The 21,110-nt window shown below is 37.3% G+C and overlaps 2 protein-coding genes across 11 annotated transcripts in view; one reads left to right on the forward strand and one right to left on the reverse strand.

The window, feature by feature from the left end:
• The window catches only part of SMC4 (structural maintenance of chromosomes 4), a 36,712-nt gene extending 22,291 nt beyond the window's left edge, over positions 1-14,421 (reverse strand). Inside the window, exons 1-7 of one of the 2 annotated variants that reach the window (XM_034663698.1) lie at positions 14,285-14,421; positions 12,986-13,129; positions 11,913-12,091; positions 11,257-11,448; positions 9,522-9,698; positions 2,441-2,605; positions 2,063-2,190 (exon numbers count right to left, since the gene is read on the reverse strand). In XM_034663698.1, coding sequence (XP_034519589.1) covers positions 2,063-2,190; positions 2,441-2,605; positions 9,522-9,698; positions 11,257-11,448; positions 11,913-12,091; positions 12,986-13,124 — 980 coding nt within the window. In that variant the 5' untranslated portion in view covers positions 13,125-13,129; positions 14,285-14,421. The remainder of the gene's footprint in view (positions 1-2,062; positions 2,191-2,440; positions 2,606-9,521; positions 9,699-11,256; positions 11,449-11,912; positions 12,092-12,985; positions 13,130-14,284) is intronic. The other variant, XM_002930463.4, reaches the window with a different exon arrangement.
• A 301-nt stretch (positions 14,422-14,722) lies between these two features.
• The window catches only part of IFT80 (intraflagellar transport 80), a 123,146-nt gene continuing 116,758 nt past the window's right edge, over positions 14,723-21,110 (forward strand). For 3 of the 9 annotated variants that reach the window (XM_034663725.1, XM_034663704.1, XM_034663732.1), the window contains exon 1: positions 14,727-14,868. The gene's annotated coding sequence lies outside the window, so the exon portion shown is untranslated. The other 6 variants (XM_034663717.1, XM_034663727.1, XM_034663714.1 and 3 more) reach the window with 6 other exon arrangements.

Here is a 21,110-nt window from a genome sequence, read left to right on the forward strand (position 1 = left end):
ACAAAGAAGCTGGTGGGAGCCATTTCCTTCCTCTATCTCCCAGCCTAGATACAGGGATACCTGCGTGAACCAGTGCAATGCCAACACTCTCCACCTATCTTGCTAAGAGCTTGCCCCCCCGCCCCAATTCTCTTGCAGTCCTGTCCCTTCCAATATGCCTTGGCCAGAGCCCATCCAAAGTGGTGCCACAAACCTGGCAACATGCATGCAGCACAGACAGGAGCCAGCACCACTCCAAAGTGACCTGCCCTGGGGAGAGGGGAAGATAACTACACACACCAGTCTGACTAAACCGTAGCAGTGGCCTGGGAGCAAACATCTGGTCTAGCTGCAGGCCCTGCCTACCAATGAAAGCTTCTCAAGGGACAACAGGGAAAGAGCCCTGCAGTTTGGTGCTACTGTATCTCTGGCAAATGGCTAGTCTGATTCAACTCAAGCCCAAAGTGGCCCCAGATTGGCTAACACAGGGAACAAACCTTGCCCAAAAGGCAGAGAGAACCGTTGCAGACGACTGGACTAAAGGCAAATGCGGCTTAACCACATCAGTGGGGCACATGGAACACACGTAACAGACACCCCTGTAGTGTCAAGTTCTGTGAACAGGGGACATTGCATTGCAGGACACTACAGGACCTCTTCATAAAGCCACTACTTTCAAGAGCAGGAGACATAGCTGATTTTCCTAACACATAGAAAAACACAGAGTTGGCCAAAAATGAGAAAACACAGGAATATGTCCCAAATGAAAGAAAAGGATAAAATCGCAAGAGAGCTAACAAAACAGAGATAAGCAATATGCCTGAAAGAGAACTTAAAGTAATGTTCATAAAGATCCTAACTGGACTTGAGTGGAGGATCTCATTGAGACACTCAGCAAAGAAACAGAAAACATAAAAAAAGCACCAACCAGAGACAAAGAACTCAACAACTCAAATTAAGAGTACACTAGAAGAAATAAATAGAACAGAAGAAACAGAAGAATGGATCAGTGACCTGAAGGACAGAGTAATGGAAAGCAATCAAGCTGAAAAGGAGAAAAAAAAAATTATAAAAAATGAAGAGAGGAAACTCAGCAACACCATCAAGCGTAGTAACATTTGCATTACAGGGATCTCAGGAGAAGAGAAATGGGGGCAGAAATTTTATTTGAAGAAATAATGCTGAAAACTTCCCAAATCTGGGGAAGGAAACTGAAAAATAGAATTACTATATGATCTAGTGATTCCACTGCTGGAATTTATCCAAGTGTATGAAAACACTAATTCGTAAAGATATATGCACCCCTATGTTTACTGCAGCATTATTTACAATAGCCAAACTATGAAAATAGCCCAAGTGTCCATCAATAGATGAATGGATAAAGAAGATGTGGTATGGGATGCCTAGGTGGCTCAGTCAGTTAAATGTCTGCCTTGGGCTCAGGTCATGATCCCAGGGTCCTGGGATTGAGCCTGGTGTTGGGCTCCCTGTGGGTGGTGGAGTGGGTGGAAAGTCTGCTTCTCCCTCTCCCTCTGCCCTTCTCCCTGCACGTGCTCTCTCAAATAAACTCTTAAAAAAAAAAAAAAAGATGTGGTATATATACACACAATGGAATATCACTCAGCCATAAGAAGAAATCTTGCCATCTGTAACAACATGGATGGATCTAGAGTATAATATTAAGTGAAATAAGTCAGAGAAAGACAAACACCATATGATTTCATGAATATGGGGAATTTAAGAAATAAAACAAAGGAACAAAGACAAACCAAGAGATTCTTAACTACAGAGAACAAACTGATGGTTACCTGGAGGGAAGGTGGGTGACGGAATGGGCCAAAGAGGTGAAGGGAATTAAAAGTATACTTGTGAGTACTGAATATAAAATTGCTGAATCACTAAAGTGTATACCTGAAACTAATATATGTTAATTATATTAGAATTAAAATTAAATAAAAATAATTAACTTTAATAATATGATTAAAAACCCCAATTTAATGGGGTTTAACTCAGTCTTAATTTTTCTCTAATACAGGAGAGGGCTTACTGCCAGAAATAAAAACTGATAAATTAATGTACTTACATGTAATATTGACAGACGTGATTCTTTTTTCTAAATATTTCATTTTCCAAGGTAAGAAATTCAATGGCTATGTTTTTCTCTTCTTCTAAGGCATCCTTTTCCTTTTCCACCAGTTTAACTCTGTTTAACTACAAAAATTTAAAGTGTACAGATTATTCAAATATACTTTATGTGTATAGCTTCAGTTTCAAATATATCCACATTAGACAAAAATAGAAGCCATATTAATAAAACTGTTCCTTTAAATGTCAATAATATAAAATTCAATCTAGAACAGTAAAGATTTCTTTAATAATTCTAACTTTATTATTTGACTCAGCAGAATTTTTCCATAAACAAAACAGTCTGATCTGCAAGAAGAGTCTATAGAAGATTCACCTTCTCTCCTCTATGTTCATTTAATATTTCAACTCTCCGACACAAGATTTTGATAGGCTCATTTAGCCGTCCGCAACCAATGATATCTTCTAAATATTCAAGCATACCCTCATCATGTTCAGTCTGGCCTTTTGGTTTCATCATAGCGATTTGTTCAACTTCACCCTTAAAAAAAAAAAAAGTTGTATTACACACTTACTGTGTATGTTTAGCCACATCGATCTTGTGAGAATTAGAAACAATTAAACCCAACAGTAACCAACAACTAAATGATGTCAATCAGTAATGAAATTTAATAAGATACAAATAAAAATGTTTTCTCCACTGGTGTTAAGTTTTCATTTTCATAGGTGGTAAGAAATATATATTTATACTCCCTTACATCAACTTTTACAAAATTACAATATACAGTCACATACACATATTAGAGCCAAAGAAAGATTCCCAATCTAAAAAGTTCATTCAATATAAAAAAAAAAGTATTAACTTTTCTATGAAGCAAAACTCAGCAAGAAATTCACATAATCTACAATTACTTTGGCAACATTATCAATTGTTAATAACATAATTAGAGCTCCTGTTCTGAAACAAAGAATTTTCAAAAAGATCCTTCATGGCTCAACTGCAGTAGGAATCCTGTCCCAAGATAGTTTATTATTAAACTTTGTCTATAAATCTGGCGTTCTGAGTTCCTCAACAAGTGCTAGACTTCATAAGGACATCTCAAACTTAATGTCCTTTCTAAAATCAAAATCATTTAATAAAAAAGGAAATTACAGATTTATTACAAGATATCCAACTGACTGAAAACTAAAAGTCATGGTACATATGAATTTGGAAAACTTTTATTTGCAATCATTAATACAACAGCTTTGAAGTGTAATTAAAATTCTTAGATTCACATTATATTATTTGTGTTTATGTAATTTAATTACAAAGTGGAAAAAAAAAGAAAAACGCACAATCAGTAACCTTCAAGGCTGACTGCCAGGCAGCCATTTAGTTTCATGGTGGAGAAAACTTTGTCTGAACATGCTCAGGCAAAATGCTGCTGCTTTACTTCACAGGAGTAGCCTGCTTGTGCTATTACAATAGAAGAAAAGGAAGAGGCAAGTAGAAAAAATACATAATATGCCTTTATTTCAGCAAAACAGCAAGGGTGGAAAAAAAAATCAAGAAAAAAATACATATAAAAAGCATTATTTCCTCAATTTAAATATTCAAAATATTTATGAATAAACCTCAAAAATCTGGGGTAAATCTTGCTAATGTAATGACAAAGTCATATTTACTAAGAGCTCCCACATAAATTTAAGTTAAAAAAAAAGAAAACAAAACAAAAAACAACAAAAACCCAAAAACAAAACAAAACAAAAAACCCAAAAACAAACTTGGAGCACTTGGCTGGCTCAGTTGGTAGAGCATGCCACTCTTAATCTCGAAGTTGTGAGTTCAAGCCCCATGTTGGGCACAGAGCCTACTTAAAAACAAAAAAACCCCAAAACCAAAAAACAGAAACAAACACCACCAACCCCCCCCCACAAACTTAAACACAGCTATTTTAAATCACTGAAAAGCATATCTTTTGTACACTACCATCCTCCTGCAGTTTAACACAATAGAACATGATTACCAAACACAAAGTAAAATTTTACCCAAAGAGCTTGTTATTTTTTCTCTGTAACCTTCAGTATGTATAAACTAGTGTTTTAACTAAGTGTTTAAAATACGTAGAGATTTATATAAAACATTTTATTCTGCTTTCAATTATCAGATCCTTCCAAATGTTTGCAGTATTAGCTTTGAGTCTTAGACAGGATTAAACCTGGAATAACGTCCAAAGTTTTGGATTACAAAAGGCAAATGCCAGCCCCTGAAGAAGCAGAGTCTTATTCGAAGTTTTTAGGTAGGCAGGGTTTATCAGTAGCAACACTACTGATATTCTGGGCTGGATATTCTTTGCTGTGAGGAGCTATGCTGGGGATCATAGGATGTTTAACAGCATCTCTGACCTCTACCCACTAGATGCCAGTAGCATACCCTCCTACCCTCAGTTGTAACAACCCAAAGTGTCTCCAGACAATGCTCAATGTCCTGGGTGTAGGGATGCAAAACTACACCCAGCTGAGAACCAGTAATGCTGAGGCAGTAGTTTAACTCTTTTTTGGGTTAACAATACAAACAACAAAAAATATCTGACATCTGATATTCTAACATACTGCCTAATTTGAGTATCTGAACACCTGTTTTAAGAGGGCTGAAGAACTATGCGAAGAGAACTTACGTCTTAGTCAAATGGGCATAGGTATTACTTGAGTAGGTATTTTTCAGATAGCCAGAAGTTAAGATTCAATGTAGCAGTTTACACTGACAAAAATATTCTTAAAGGCATCACACTTTTCCTGGCCAAATTACTGAAGCGATGGAATAACGCAATTAGGAGACTGCCTATCTTTGAGTAAAGCATAGTGGTTGCTTCTTTTGGGTTACTTGCTTCTCCTTCCCCAGTTAAAATGGTGGCTATACAGCTAGGATTTTTCATTCTAGTAAGGTTGCATGCAGTCCGTTGAAAATAAAAATGCTAAAGACAAGGACATTTATAAATCAAAATAGTTCCATTACAAGTGCCACATAACATTCAGTTTTAGATTGTTATATGGCACTCATTTTTTTGTTTTCAACCAGTTATTACCAGATTAGTATTACTGACTCAACAGGCTACTAGAACTTTAGGCCTCTACCTGTCACTTGACTTATTTGGACTACTGTGGTACTCCAATGACAACCTGGGACCTTTCTTACGGCTCTGTTCCTTGATGTCCTTTGCCTGCCTTACCACCTGCTACTATTTGCTTTCTTCTTTTTCCATTTTGCAGCACTTCATATATATTCTGTGAATTCATAATCTGTGCCTGGAAGACCATTCTGCCCCCCTTCCCCTCCAAAAAACATACCTATCCCATGTGAAATTATACAATATAGTTTTAACTTAGGATAATAAGCTCCATATATTTCAGAAATGTTTTTAAAGCATCAACTAAATTTAAAGTCACCTGTCCACATCAAGGCTCTAAACCACAAATAATGGTCACATGAAAACATAAAAAATTTCAAGGTGCTATAATGCTAGCATCTGAAGCTAGCCAAGTTCCATAGACCTCCACAGTTATCTCTAGCTTCTATACCTTCAGTAGACTGAATAAGCTTTTAACTTTTTTTTTTGCTGTTATTTACTACAAACGTCCTTTAAATTGTATCAGTGACATTAAGCAATTGTGTAAAATACCAACTATGGTTTTTAAGAGTAACAGAAATTGCAAACATATTTCAAGAAAATATTTGTAATACCAAGAGCTTAAACCTTAATTTACTAAAGTAGATGGCAAAGCATGATATTGTGATTCAGTTGCACCATTCTTTGATAATCTATTTTACAGAAATACAGTTTAAAAATCTAAGAAATAAATAGGATGATGCTCTTTATTCTTAATTCACATGGAATTCAAATTTTAGCAAGCATGAACCACAAGAAACTCAAGTCCATAGCTATATTAAACGTTTTTCCCCTAATAAGGCCTGAAGGATTCTTATGATAAATATGGGTGTTTGCATCAAAACTAAATGGCCCCGATTTACTGGGCTCTGAAATTTTTAAAAAGATTTTATTTGTTTGAGAGAGAGCACAAGTGCCCACATGCTGAAGCACGGTGAAGGGGCAGAAGGGCAGGGAGAGGGACAAGCACATTCCCTTCTCAGCACAGAGCCAGATGCAGAACTGGAGCTCTCCACCCTGAGATCATGACTTGAGCAGAAACCAAGAATGGGATGCTCAACCAACTGAACCACCCACATGCCCCTGGGCTTTGCATTTTTACATTGTCTTTGATAATCTTTTTATTTTCTCCGTTTTCCACTGTACCATAAATTGTCCTTTATGTTCTGCTAGTAAATTTTTATTCTAATTTGCTCTTTGTCAGCTGTCAGAGGCCAAAAAACCAAACCACCAAGGTTAATATCTGCCTAAAATAAACACATAAATAGAAAGGATAATGCTTTAGTAGGTGGACTGCCTGATGTCTATTCTGGTTGCTTAGGGGTAGCTTTCTTTCGTAATTGAGGCTGTTGAATCAGATACTTTTGGGTAACTGATAAAGCTAAAAAACTCTTTTGATATAGCACAGACTTACAGGCTAAAAGACTATAACCCAAATAGTCTGTAAGACATGCCAGGCTTGGGAGAAGTATATTGGAAAGAAAAAGGAAGAAGAGATAAACTGGATTAACCTAGGTCTGAATTACCTATTTCCAAATTACTAAACAATAAGTAAAAAAACAAAAACCTTGGTTCCTATTTAAAGTTCTAATTCAGGTTTTATAATAATGAAGACAAAAAATATATGAAATTGAAAACTTTGACAAAACTAAAATTTCCTTAATAACTGTAGCTTTAGGAGTTTACAAAACCACTCCTGAGACAGCAATCACTACCTTAATTTTGATCATAAAAGCATTAAGGTTATCATTCTTCTAACTTCGGAGCAAATGCACCAAAACCAATTAAATCTCATTTATAAGTCATAGTTACCATGAAATGCTATGGAGACCTAACAAAACCCTACTTATTTTGCACCAACAGTTATTACAATGGGACAAAGGCTTTGAAATTAAGGTATATATAAATGGGGACATGTACAAACATGAGAAGTACAATGGCCAATTATACTTTTGAGGCCTATGTAAGTGCCTCTAAGGACAAGAAACAGGGCTTAACCATTTCTGTATTTTTTGTATCATCTTAGCACATAGCCTTGTTAGGTACTTATTTGAATCAACTGATGAAATTTAAAATGGATTCAAATATTAGAAATGCTTACTTCAAAAAAATACTAAACCAATAAAAACACTGCAAAATTTTTTTTACCCTTACGGACTTCTAAAAATTTAGTGTTTAATCTTAAAAATCAATTTTCACTTTACCTAATTTAGATTACTTAGACTGTTAAGCACTACCACTGGTCAGTCTATACGTTTTATCCAAACTAAGCACTTATGTTTTGATATTAGGCTGTCTCCAAGTTCCCAGCCTCCCAAATCACATTAAGAGAAATGTTAAATGGGAGAGAAGATAATAAAAAAGCCACATTTTTACTTACCTTCAACTGCTTTAAAGCTAGTGCAGGAGTCTAAGCTTTTGAAAAGGAATTAAATAAACATCCATAGAAACCACTGTCACTCTCCCTCAAGCTTTTAAATAGGTCATCATTAGTTCTACCAAATCCCTGTTTCTTTTTCCTAACAAGTGAATTCCTAAGGTTCCTATCTGTAAACTTAATCAAATGGAAAATCTGTTACTTGGGAAGTTTACCTTGATATTAAAAATGTTTTAAATAATTTGTTAAAAAGGACACAAAAAGGTTGTGATTATATGAGCATAAATGGCTTAAGCTTAGGTACTTCAGAAGCACATGTTTAAAAAAGTTGACAATTAAAAAATTACTGTTATTTACTTCTTTGGGAAGTTACGATTTAGCTTCCTTTATTATGGAATTATATAGAGAGGCTGCACCAAAGGAAAAAAAATAACCCTTACAAGGGTTAAAATGCAGTCTACTTTGAGGAATCTTGGCACAGGTGTAAAATTTTGACCAATTATCCCAGGATGATAGTAAATAGCAAATAATAAACAAAAAATAAACATAAGAATAGGTTCCTACAAAATGGTATTAACAAATACAGTATTACAGAGTGAAATAACTTATAATCCACAATTAACGAAACCAAACCCCAGAATATGAAAGTCCATATAACAGTTAAATGTGATTAAAGACACACATACATACACAAATACACACAGATTTATTTTCACATATATGTAAATTCAAATTCTGTTTAGAAATATATCTGCAGCTGATTTTCCCCAACATTCATTTTTTAAATAAGTCTGAGTTACAGAAGTATTACAAATGTACCATGCCTGGTAACAAAAGATAGTAATAGAAGTCATTCCAGAACAATGGGAACGGACTGAGAACAGTCAGGCATCCTAGCGAAACTTCCAGTATCAAATCAAAATTCCCAACTTAGTTTAAAATCAGTAGCATAAGACATTAAAGAATGTCATCGGCTATTTTATATCACAAAATAGTTTTGTTTCAATTATTATGCTCTTGGGAGATTATGGCTAGAACATAGGAAAAGGAAGGAGCTTCAAATCAAAAAGGAATTTTAATGTATCTGACAAAGCCATGTTTTACACTTAAAACTTTTTGAAAGGGAAGACAAAAGAAAAGGTATTTTTGTTACCAAGCAAGGCAGGTAAAACGTATCTTTACTCAAAAAACATACAGTTTCTAATAAAATTCAACTTAACACCAGGTACTTAGTTATATACCCCTCTAAAAAGACTTCAAGAGTTGTGATACTGCAGAATGACATATGAGTTACTTTCTGATCTTCCAATATTTAGTGGTTCAAGTAGGCCATTCCAACCAAAACAAAAACCAGCTTGGTTAACTTTTAGTTAACCACGCTAAGTGTTTAAAAAAAAAAAAAATAGTAAGACACTCAAGTAAAATTGTCAAACACGAAGCGTACAGAATTCTTTTCTTTTTTGTGCTATTTAATATTAGTACAGATAAGAATAAGGAAAAAAGTAAAGTACTATTAAAAGATAATGAATCTCATTTAAAATATTATCTTAAAGGAACATACAAATAGTAGCAATAAATAGCTGTTATATCCCTGCCACGCTAAAGCAGCACAATAATATTGGTGTTTAGTACTTATTTCACTACGCCAATATTTACGTGCTGCTAGAGCGGAACAAGTATGTCAGTCCATCCAAACATAAAATGAGCATCTTTTGGTGAAAATAGTTTTGAATGAATTTCCTTAAATTTCTAGAGCAGCAAATAATGATTCGCATCTTGACTGTAGTATGTAAACCATGATGTGCTGCTACAGTACTTTAAGGCCTCAATAATACAGGATTCCAACAGGGGGAAACCCCTCTAAACTACACTGGGGGAAAAAAAAAAAGTAAGAAAAATAAGAGAAACTCTGAAGTCTTTAATAAACTTACCTGCAAGATTAAAAATCTATTATGGTCCAGGTCAATTCCATGGCTTCGAAGAAGATTTCCAACATCCTTAAATGTTGTCTTTTTCCCACTTATGTGATAGACAGAAGTATTATCTCTGTAGGCAGTTCTGGATACATAGAAGTTACTGTTAGGAATGACTTCATAATCATCCCCTTCCTGTTTTTCGGATAAACAAAATCAGAAAACAATTGTTGGTATTAAGTCACAGGTCTGCACCAAATTTCACTCTCTTCATATTCAAACTAATTCCATGGATTAAAAACTTCAATTGAACATGCATATCAACTGGCAATAATTCTCAGAAATAATTCTTAGCAAAGAATAGTTTCCAAGTTTTGATCTCTTCCTCGTAGATCACAAAAACCAAAAAGCCAAACAAACAGAAACAAAACAAAAAACCCACCTCCAGACAAGTATAAAAACATACTCGATTGAGAAAAGAGCATTTGAAGTGGGACAAGAATCTCACCATATCTGAAACAAACTCACCCAAATTGTTTAACCATGCTTATAGATTAAATTACTAGTCCATATTAAAAAGCTGAAAGAAACGATGCAAGGAAAGAAAGGTAGTAATGGCGTAACATGGCTTAATTTTTTCTCTTTTTTTTTGGTAAACAATATGCCATTAGTGGAAGGTATAAAGAATTGCAAAGAATCGACAACTACATTCCCCCAATTTCTAAAAAAAATCAAACGGATTAAAAAAAAAGTATAAATAATCTACTTTAAAACTTGCTTTCCCTTAAAAGCTTTGCCATTTTGAAATCATGGCTTTTAAAATTTACACGAATCAAACATAATTATAAGAGGCAAAGAAATCAAGCCTCATTTACTGGCAATCATTTTTCAACCTAAATTGTATAATAGAAAAGCATTAAGAAACAAAATTAAAATAGGTGACACCATGTAAATTTAATTAAAGCCCTTTATATTAAAAAAATAAAATCTAAAAAACAAAACTTAGAAGCCAAGTCACATCCTTGCTTCATTATGGAGTTTTCTATATTTTTAGGTTCCAACCGGTCATTTTTAAGCCATGAATTTCCAAAGTTACTCAACAGACGAGAAAAAAACCAATACCAACAGAACCATGTAAATAATCTAAATGCACATTTTACCTAAAATTGTTTCTTTTTCTAGAAAACAAACTAACTTCACCTTTTCCCTGTTTTAAAAGGGTAATTTACAAAGGATAGTTTAAACTGAAGCAGAGCTCTTTCATATTACAGACACACATATTACAGACTACGAATATTAATGTGAATTAAAATAATGGAGATGGTAAAATTAGTCAACTGTTACATTTTCGAATTTAGGTAATCTATCTGAAAGCAATAAAAATAGAACTTTAAAAATGAACCCAAAATTTTTAGTGAAAGAATGCCTAGCTGGCACCCAGGATACTAAAACTGCTCACTTTATTCTAAAAAGGTAAGTACTATGATGAGCTACTTATAATTCATTACTCTGGCTGAAAATTTTAATATTTTAAGTTTAACAGCTGCCACCACCACTACTCAAAAGGAAAATATGGTCTTGGAGGTAATGAAATCAGTCTCTGGGAGGTAATGAAATCAGTATCTGTTCTGCTTTAAACATACAGTGATTTTTAAAAGCCAATTTAAGCCAAAAATAATAAACGCGCAATGTATGGAAATCTTGTGTTCCGTATTTGAAGTTGCAAATAACTAAATACTCCAAAGTCCCTTACCTTATCAATTATCTTCTGAAAGTGAACTTCTACAGTACAACTCTGAATGTCCTTGTGTTCATCAGAATTGTGTATTAATACCGAAAGTTTTTTAGATCTTATTTTTTGTGCTCGATAGCCAAACACAAAAAGCATAGAATCAATAACATTGGATTTGCCACTGCCATTTGGCCCAATAATACAGGAAAAGCGCTGCATAAAAAGAACAGAAAAAAAATTAAAGTGAAATTAAAAAGGTCATACTATACAACTGATTTTAATTTAAACTGCTTGTTTTTACTTGCAGCAAAACTACTATTTAAAAGGTTTAATTTCAACTTGTTTTCTTACATCGTTCTCCTTTATCGCAAGCTTCAGCACTTTAAATAAAACTATATTCTAATTCTAACTCACTTTTTACAAAATTCATTCTAACAGAGAAAATACTTCTTCAAACAAAAACTCACCAATTCTACTCAGTGAGGGAAAACTTAATAGCTAAAGAGGTACCAAAAATAACGAGGATAAACAAAAAACTAATTTCAGTTGTTAAAAACAGAGGAAACATACCATGTATTATCAATCAGGATAAACATGATAAAATTGAAAAATCTTGTAATAAAAATACATTCCCCTATAATAGTTATTTAAAATGATTAAAATATTTAATCAAATACCTTATGAAAAGGTCCCAGAATTTTTTCCCCAGCATAGGATTTGAAGTTCTGGTTTACAATATGAGTTATCATAAGCCGAGGAGCTCCAGCTTCATTGGCCATTGCTGGAGGCGGGGGAGGAGGGATGCTATTCAAAATCTCTTCTAAACTTCTATTATCAATTTCCTCACTTGGTGTCTCTAAATCAGTCAAAAGAAAGGGAAAGCAAGGGGGGAAAAGCCTGCATTAGTGCAATTTGTTCGGAGAGCTACTGCCTGCTAATCTTTGGAGAAATGTTATTTATGAAACCTAGAAATCTGTATTTTCCACGTAAACGTATTATCCTAAACTCAGAAGAAATGAAAATCTTTCAGCTTGGTTTTAGAAAAAAAACAAATTCTTAAAAGAAATGACCACCAGTCACAAAATCCTACAAAAATATATCTCTTAGGAGTCAAAACACTACAACATAAAGCAGGTCTGGGAAAACCACAACAACCTGATTCTCTGCTCCTCGCCTGAACAGGTGGTTAAATCCTAAGGCTCTAGATCTAACTTTCCCCGTATTTCGGAGCACCTAGAACCTTAACTTTGGACACTCAAGAGCTCCAGCGACTCTGTCACAGGGGCTTCCTAATGTCACCCAATTCCTGTACTCACAAAAGCTACGGTAGTTTCGAGTAAATTATCACCATCTCTTTAAACGCAACTTAAGACTAGGGAGGTTAAGTTAGGGCCAAGCAACTTTTAAGATATAATCATGTTAATTCTGTCTAGAAAATAGTCCACTAGCTATTGGCTGACCATGCCGACTTCCGCGGAAATACAAGGCCACAAACAAATTCATAACTGTAGCCACGTACTTGCCCCAATCCCCTCCAGCACCGTTACACCGAAATTGCACGAAGACTCCGATCTCTGAAAACTGCCAAATCGCTTTCTTGAGCGGCTCTACGGGACCGATACGCGATCTACAGACGTCAACTCCGCAGCCCCTCACCTCCGCGCCCCCAAACACCAGCCAGTCCCGGGTTGGGCGCGGACCCACCCTGGTCTCCCAGCGCGTTTTCCTGCGGAGTCGCGGCGGTACTCACCTGCGGTAGCAGCAGTCGGGCTGCCCGCGCGCCCGGGCGGGGGTTCCGGCTCCGCGTCGCTACTGGTGCCGTCCGGGGACTGCGGCGGCTCTTCCCTTCTGCGCCGGGCGGTGGAAGGTTGGGTGCCTTTACGGGGCATGGTCGCTGGGGCCGGGGGAGAGCCAGGAGCAAGTCAGCCCGCCGGGCCGCAGAACCGTAGCGGTACATTCCCCGCCGGCGCCCGCGTCGGATGAGTTCAGCCCCCACCCCATCCCACTCGGGGGTCAAATCCGTCCGCCCGTTTCCGAGAGCCCCGTTTAAAAAACGCCGCTCGACGCCAGCGGGTGCTCGGTAAAGAAAGCACAAAAAACCCAAGCGCCAAAAAGGCGGGATTCGTTTTAAGTCCGAACAAGTGGGAAAACCTAGACGTGCCTGGTTATCAAACAAGGATAGAACTACTTAAGTTCTTTTTATTTTCTTAATGCCCCCCACCCCCGTCCTCCCACAGTAGAAGGGTGTAAGAATCTTATCCTTTAATTTCCTAACGAAATAAATCCTTTACGCCGACATTAACTGACATTCCCACGCTGTTGGGGTTAGGGAAGCAAGCGCACAGACTTTGTGAGAAGAGTTCTATTAGCTTTAGGTTCGGGGGACTATCAACTCTTCGTAGAGTGGCTAATAAGACTAACGGGCGACTCGCCGCCCGCTTTCCCCGCCATTTAGCTCTTGGCGCCGTTGACCGCCCGGGGGCTTCCAGGTCTCCTCGCTACCGTCCGACCCGGAAAGGCAGCCGGAGACGAGGGTCGACCACTCCCGACTTCCAAATCAGACATGGGCAGCGCCTGTTCCAGTTCAATCATCTTGGAGTGGCGGGGTTTGTCCCTCCGGGGCCCGCTGAGGAATCTCGTTGGACAATAAACTACAAAAGGTCACCAGTAAGGGCTCAGATCTGGTGATTAGTCCCTTGGGAGAAGAGAGAAGGTCAGGGGGCCGGGGCAGGGGAGACGCCCTTTCCCCGACAGAGACCAGGATTTCTGAGAAGAGATCCGTGAGGCTTAGAGTCCGCGTCCCCCGCACCCCCGCCGAGAGACGCTCAAGTAGCTCAGAGAAGTGGCGCCCGCGAGAAGCGCGCGGGAGTCCCGACTGCCGGGAGGCGGCCGGGGGGGGAGGGGTGACAGCGAAAGAAATCTCCCGGCGGCAGCCTCAGCCCAGAGCGGACTTCGGCTGCTCCAGCTCAAGGCCTCTACTTTCCAGGCGCCCGCAGACGGAGCAGGAAGTAAGACTATGACACCCTGATCAGGAAAATAAGTACTTTACCTGCGGGGCAGTCCACTCACACCAAAGCTGGAAACCGTTGTACAGCACCCCCGCTCCTACCGGTGTTTCGGCTCCGGGTCCTTCACTCGAAAATGGCGCCTAAAATACAAACTCGAACGGAAATTCGTTACAAATGCGCGCAGTGCTTTCTGGGAACCACTAATTTGAAAAAAATGCGGCGATTACCACCGCCATCTTCTGGTCGCTTACACGCATGCGCAAACTCCTGGCGGGATCCTGGCGGCAGGGCACGTTTATACTAAGTGAAAAAGCAGAGCGTAGCACTGTTTTGCCGGAGGCCTACGGCAGCACTCTTATAAAGATATTAAAAAAAAAAAAACCAATCTGGAGAGTGTTGAACAAGAGGCAAAAACCACTAGGGCTCCACCCACAGCTGAAGAAGGGCTCAGTCATCCACTAACGTCCCTTAAAGAGGAGGCGGGTTTGGGTGACCCGCGGCGGGGAAGTATCGCGAGAAGAGGGAGTGTGCGTAGCTCACTATGGTGACAGGGAGGTCGGGAGGCTTCTTGGTAACTGGTCCTAGCTCTGTGGGAGCAATCGCCACTGCTTACCTGGAACTTAAGGTAAATCTCTTCACCTCTGGATGTGGTGAGGAAGGGGTTTGGAAATTGTGGCCATCAATGGACCCCGCCTTACCTGCTTTAAGTGTATGCGGTATAGAGCATCAGTTATTTTCCATCTCCCTGGAGGCAGTGGGGCTTTGGATGTAGCTTTTGGGATGCGAAGCAGGAAGCCCCGAGTTTGGAAGGGGTAGAAAGACAAGAAGAACAGAAAACCTGGACTGGTGAATGATTGTATAGTCTATATGTGAATAGCAAAATAATTTAGAATTTATTGGTGTTAGGTCATAAGTGTCACTAGTGAAAGGGGATTTCGGGCTCTTAAAATCATTTGATTGAAAGATTCCGTAATGGAAGAAATGATTTGTCGATGTCGTCTGGTTTTCGTAATAAGAAAAATTATTGGTCGGAAAATATTTAACTTTTGAGTACGTTGCACTGTGCAAGGCATAGTCAGGATTATTAAGCAAGTATTCCTGTGCCAAGAGAACTTAAGTTTTGTTAGTCGATTTTTTTTAAAGATTTTATTTATTTATTGACAGAGAGAGAGACAGCCAGTGAGGGAGGGAACACAAGCAGGGGGAGTAGGAGAGGGAGAAGCAGGCTCCTAGCGGAGGAGCCTGACGTGGGGCTTGATCCCAGGACCCCGGGATCACGCCCTGAGCCAAAGGCAGACGCCTAACGACTGAGCCACTCAGGCGCCCCTTGTTAGTCGATTTTTAACCTGAAGTCTGTGATCCTGGTGGTAAGGTGATTGAGATTCAGTGGAGTTCCTAATACTATCCCCTGCCCCCGCTGAAACCGTAAACGGAATTCTGTGTGTTTGTGCATTTTTCTGGGGAGTTAGTTTTCCCAGAACTTTGATTACATTCTTAGATGTGGTCCTAATCCCCTATTATGTTAACCATTGGTTGATTTGACTACCTCCAATAATTATTTATTCAGCAACACTTACGTAATTGACACTGAGAACTGGGAGCTTTTTTTCCCCCCCTTTAACCTTCGTATACCTAGGGCCTGTCATGGTAAAGCACTGATAAATCTGCTTTATAAATGAATTTATATTGACATTCTAAGTAAGTAGTATGAATCTTGCCCCAAGAGCATAAAGTCAGGTTCAGTGATTCTCAAGAGAGATGTGGAGGACACTCCCTGCCAACTGTAAGAATTTGGTGAGGTTCAGGGACTGGCGAGGTTTGCAGGAACACTGACTCAGTACTATAACACACATTTATTTATTTATTTTTGTTTAAATTCAAGTTAGTTAACATCTAGTGTATTATTAGTTTCAGGGGCAGAATTTAGTGATTCATCAGCTTCATATAACACCCAGTGCTCATTACATCAAGTGCCCTCTTTAATGCCCATCACCCAATAATGTCTTTATTTTTAAAGTTGAAAACAAATTACTGTTTTCATAAGACAAACTACAGACAGTAAAACTCAAGGAAAAAAATTATTGGCTGGTAGGCATATCAAGAAAATGTAGTGATTCTCTTTGAAATCTTCTGGAATCTTGAATTTTCAAAGTTTGTAAAACACTACAAAACCTGAGTTGGAGAGATATCAACCATGGAAAAAGCAAAGACTAGACCAAATTAAGTGGTGTATAAGGGTCATGGAGACAATGTAGTAGAAAGATGTAACATAACAAAATCCCAAATCCCATCATTTTTTTAGCTATATGCTTGGACAATTTACTCAATTTATCAATCTCTGAGAATATTTATTATAAAATCAGTGTATAATGCTTGTCTCATACTATTGTTTATAATTGTCTAGCATGCATGCTAAGCATTTGATATTACACCTTATTAGGGCATGTGCTAAGGATGAATAATGGGATGTCAAGTTAGAAAGTCAGCTTATGAAGGGTCTTGAAAGCCAGACTTAGGATGTTAGATATGATATGGAGAAAACCCTAGAAAAATTTTGAGCTAAGGAGTAACTTGGTTAAAAAAAAAAAAAAAGGTAGTTAAGTGGAATGTGTTAAAGAGGAAAAAGATTTATATCAGACACGACTGTATTGGATTATTACTGTACAGTCCTCCATGTGGAAGAAGTGCCGACACAGTAGAATGGAAAAAAATCCAGGCATATTTGGGGGAAAAATCTATAGCTTTTGTAGATTTTAATGGTTAAGAGTCTGAATACCTAAAGTCAGTCAGATACTATTCTTTGTTGTTGAATCCTGAACTAGTGATGAGGGGAAAGAAAGTAAAACAAGTTACAGATAATCCCTAGTTTTACTGCCTTTGATGATTGCTATAAATAGCAGTAGGTCTTAATGACAGTTGAGAAAGAAATGTAATTTCAATAAATCAATTAAGTGACCTATAGATTTAGATTTAGTTGAACGTAACCTTGCTCCACTCAGAACAAATATTTTCAAAAATGCTAACCAGGTTGTACAATGTAGAAAAGACATTTATAACAAACAGCTGCAGAGTAGACTAAATCTAAAGTGAAAGTAGAACACTTAGCATAAGTGAAGAAGTGATTTGAGAAGAGATTAGGATCACAAGAAAAAAGGCTTAACTGATCCCTTCCAATACTTTGGATACTTCTCATGAAAATAACAGAGTTTAATTATAAAAAGAAGCTGGTCAGATTGGGATGGACTAATTTACAGTTATTTGGGAATGTATAATCAAGTCTAATCTTTTGTATAATCAAGTCTAATCTTTCTGATCCAAAATAATCTACTAACAGCCATTATGTGTAATTTCAGGCAGTCCAAAAAGAGAACTCTCACTTTTTACATTTTAAAAATGAAATTGTACCACATAGGAAGAAATAAAAATAAATTGACAGAGAATAATTGGAATTAGAATTCAAATCCACATTTGCAATTCAAGTACACACCTAAGTTTTGTCATCATCATAATATATTTTTTTTGTCTGCTGATGTGGTTTCAACATTTCATACAGTCTGATATTAGATTTGTGGATTAATCTTTAAAAATATTATTCAAGTTTTTAGTTAATTGCAAGTATTTGGATTAATCAGATATTAACTAATAAAAATGAATAAACACGAATTTATATAAGTAATGAATAAATACTTAGAGAATGTTGTTCAAGATTAATAAATTGGTTGGGGCACTTGGCTGGCTCAGTTGGTAGAATATGAAACTCTTGATCTCAGGGTTGTGGGTTCGAGCCCCACATTGGGTGTAGAGATTACTTAAAAATAAAATCTTAAAAAAAGAGATTAACAAATTGGCTATAGAACAGGACAGATAGTAATGAATATTCCTCTTGATAATGTTATTATACATTTACATATTATACATTTTACATGTTGCACATACACATATTACACATATATGCATCCATATAATATGTACTTAAATACATTATACATTATATTATATATTAGTATATGAATGTTATTGAAATTCTCACCTATCTTTTTTTTTTTTTTTTTTAAGATTTTATGTATTGACAGAGAGAGAGTACAAGCAGCCTCGAGGAGCAGCAGAGGGAGAGAGAGAAACAGGCTCCCCGCTGGGCAGGGAGTCTGATGCAGGGCTCTATCCCAGGACCCTGGGATCTGACCTGAGCTGAAGGTAGACGCTTAACCAGCTGAGCCACCCAGGTGCTCTGAAATTCTCACCTGTCTTAACACAGAAAAAATAGGAAGTAAGGAAGTGGAATAGTGTTTTGGGGAAACACTATTTTATAAAATGAGTTTGCTTTTATTCATGTAGGTCGGGATTAGGAAAGATGTACCAGTGGGAGCAGAGGCAAAGAATATAGCTTAGGAAAGAAAATAGGATGAGACGGTACTATATGAATGGTTGAAACATAAAAACAGATTAGTTTTTTTAAGGTTGTAAAGGAGGATAGCACCAGAAAATGTCCATTCTTAGACTCTAGAAAGAAGAAATAATTATAGTAATGTCTCGGGGAGCATTCTAGATTATAGATAACAGAAAACCTAACCTAAATTGTCTTGAGAAAAAGGAAAGTTTTTCTTCCTCATCATTTATTTGAATAAAAGTCCTGGGCCACCTGTGAAACAGTCTCTGCGCTAAGGGAACAGAATGTTCTAATTGGCTTAAGTCTCTCTCGTGCTGGCTTCACTGAAGCCACCTGGGCTAAAAGTGGGGGAAGTGGGTGTTCCAAAGAGAAAACTTCTTTGTAGCTAGGAAGAGTGAATATATGTAGAGTGACAAGAATACCAATTTTCACTATGAATAGCTAATGATTACTTAATTCTTACTATGTTTCAGGCACTTTACTGGACATTTTACACACATTTAATTATCATAACCAGCCTGTGAAGTAGGTATTATTAGACCCATTTTATATAAGGAAGAAAACAGAATACAATGTCTGGAAGATCAGTAGGTTAAAGTTTTAATAAGAAGGGGGTCAAGTGCAGTAGAGACTGAAGAGAATGAGAATGGTGATCCTATGAGAAAAATAACATTTATTAGGTTTTTTCAAATGCAGAAATGCATAAAGAAAGAAAACAAAATTGGGCATAATCCTATTCCTCAGATAATCCTGTACTAAATATACAAATGTATAGATAAATAAAATACCATGAACAACTTCAAATGGTACGGAAACATAAAACGATAATTAAAACCTTCCCTTCTCATCCCAGTGCATCTGCCCTCACAAAGGTCTCCATTGTCTTGCATATCTTCCCAGAAAAGTGTTTTAGAATCTTCTAGCTTAAATATATATCCCTTTTTATTTACACAGAAAGGATTGTTTTATATTATACTGCCATATACTTTGCTTTTGTCGTTTAACATTACAGGCATCTTTTTATATCAGTACATACAGATTCAACACACAGATTCATTTTTAAGTTTTCATTTATTTTTTAAAAAAGATTTTATTATTTATTTTACAGGGAGTGAGAGAGAGAGAGCACAAGCAGGGGGAGTGGCAGGCAGAGGGAGAGGGAGAAGCAGGCTCCCCACTGAGCAGGGAGCCCAATGTAGGACTCGATCCCGGGACCCTGGAATCGTGACCTGAGGTAAAGGCAGCCGCTTAACCGACTGAGCCACCCAGGCGCTCCCATCTCATTTTTTTAAATAGTTGCACAGCATTCTAGCATATTGTTGAGTGTGTTGCTTTTATGCTAGTTGATGAATTAAAAGGATGAATTAAAGATGACTCCTTATTTGAGATTTGAAAATCTTATGGTTTACTGGCTAGAATTTATTAGGCCATACTGCAAAAGGATTATAAATACAGCAAGCAAAAATAATATTAAACGTCTGGTTAGCAAGTTCTAGATATAATCACGGCTAGAACTGCAGGGAAATGTAAATACCACAGCGTATACATATACTTTAGCAAATGCATAGAGGCATTGGTGTGGGATGGGGTTGGAGGTCTTCGGTAATTGAACTATATAGCCATTTGCAAGCCTGTTTCTTTTGCTTATTATGCCTTTGAATCTGTCTCTGGAAATGGTGAGCCTGCCTCTCTCACATGCAAGAGATCCCAGCTCTAGTCTGCAAGTGATTTTATGATGGGACAACCTGAGTAAAAGATCTGCCTGCCTCTCCCTCCTTGCTCTTCTGGGAAAGTGTCATAGGAGTCCAGTCAGAACTGTCAGTTTAGAAAACTGTACATAAAAATTGCACTTTTAAAAATAGGGCCTGGGGTAGGCATAAGCAAGCCATTAATTTTAATATCAATACCCAAGGGCTAACCAATATGCAAATGACCCAGACAGAACTTGGTATAAATGTACTTATGATCTAGCTCTTGTGATTTATCTGTTCTTCACATTCTTTCTCACTCCTGAGGCTTGTCTGCTATTTCTTATCTATAAGTTGATAAGTTATACCTTCTTCTTTCCTGCTTAAAATTTGTCTTGCCTTGTTAGTGCTTCTACCTCTTAGTTTTAATTCTGTTTTAAAAATATTTTATTATTTATTTATTTATTTGAGAGAGAGAAAGAGAGAGTGCGAGCAGGGAGAGGAAGAGAGGGAGAGAATCTCAAGCGGATGCTGCATTAATAGGAGCCCAACTCCGGCCTATCTCACGACCCTGAGATCAGGAGTCAGATGCTCAACTGACTGAGCCACCCACACTCCCCTCTTAGTTTTAATTCTTGAATCTAATTGTTTTTTTTCTTTTTTTGTGAACCATTTAACCATTTTTAAGTGTACAGTTCAGTGGCATTAAGTTTATTTATATTATTGTACTACTATCCCCTCCATCTATCCACAGAACTCTTTTCACCATGCAGAACTGAAATTCCGTACCCA

Source organism: Ailuropoda melanoleuca, chromosome 1 (assembly GCF_002007445.2).
Source record: "Ailuropoda melanoleuca isolate Jingjing chromosome 1, ASM200744v2, whole genome shotgun sequence".
Classification (NCBI taxonomy): domain Eukaryota; kingdom Metazoa; phylum Chordata; class Mammalia; order Carnivora; family Ursidae; genus Ailuropoda; species Ailuropoda melanoleuca.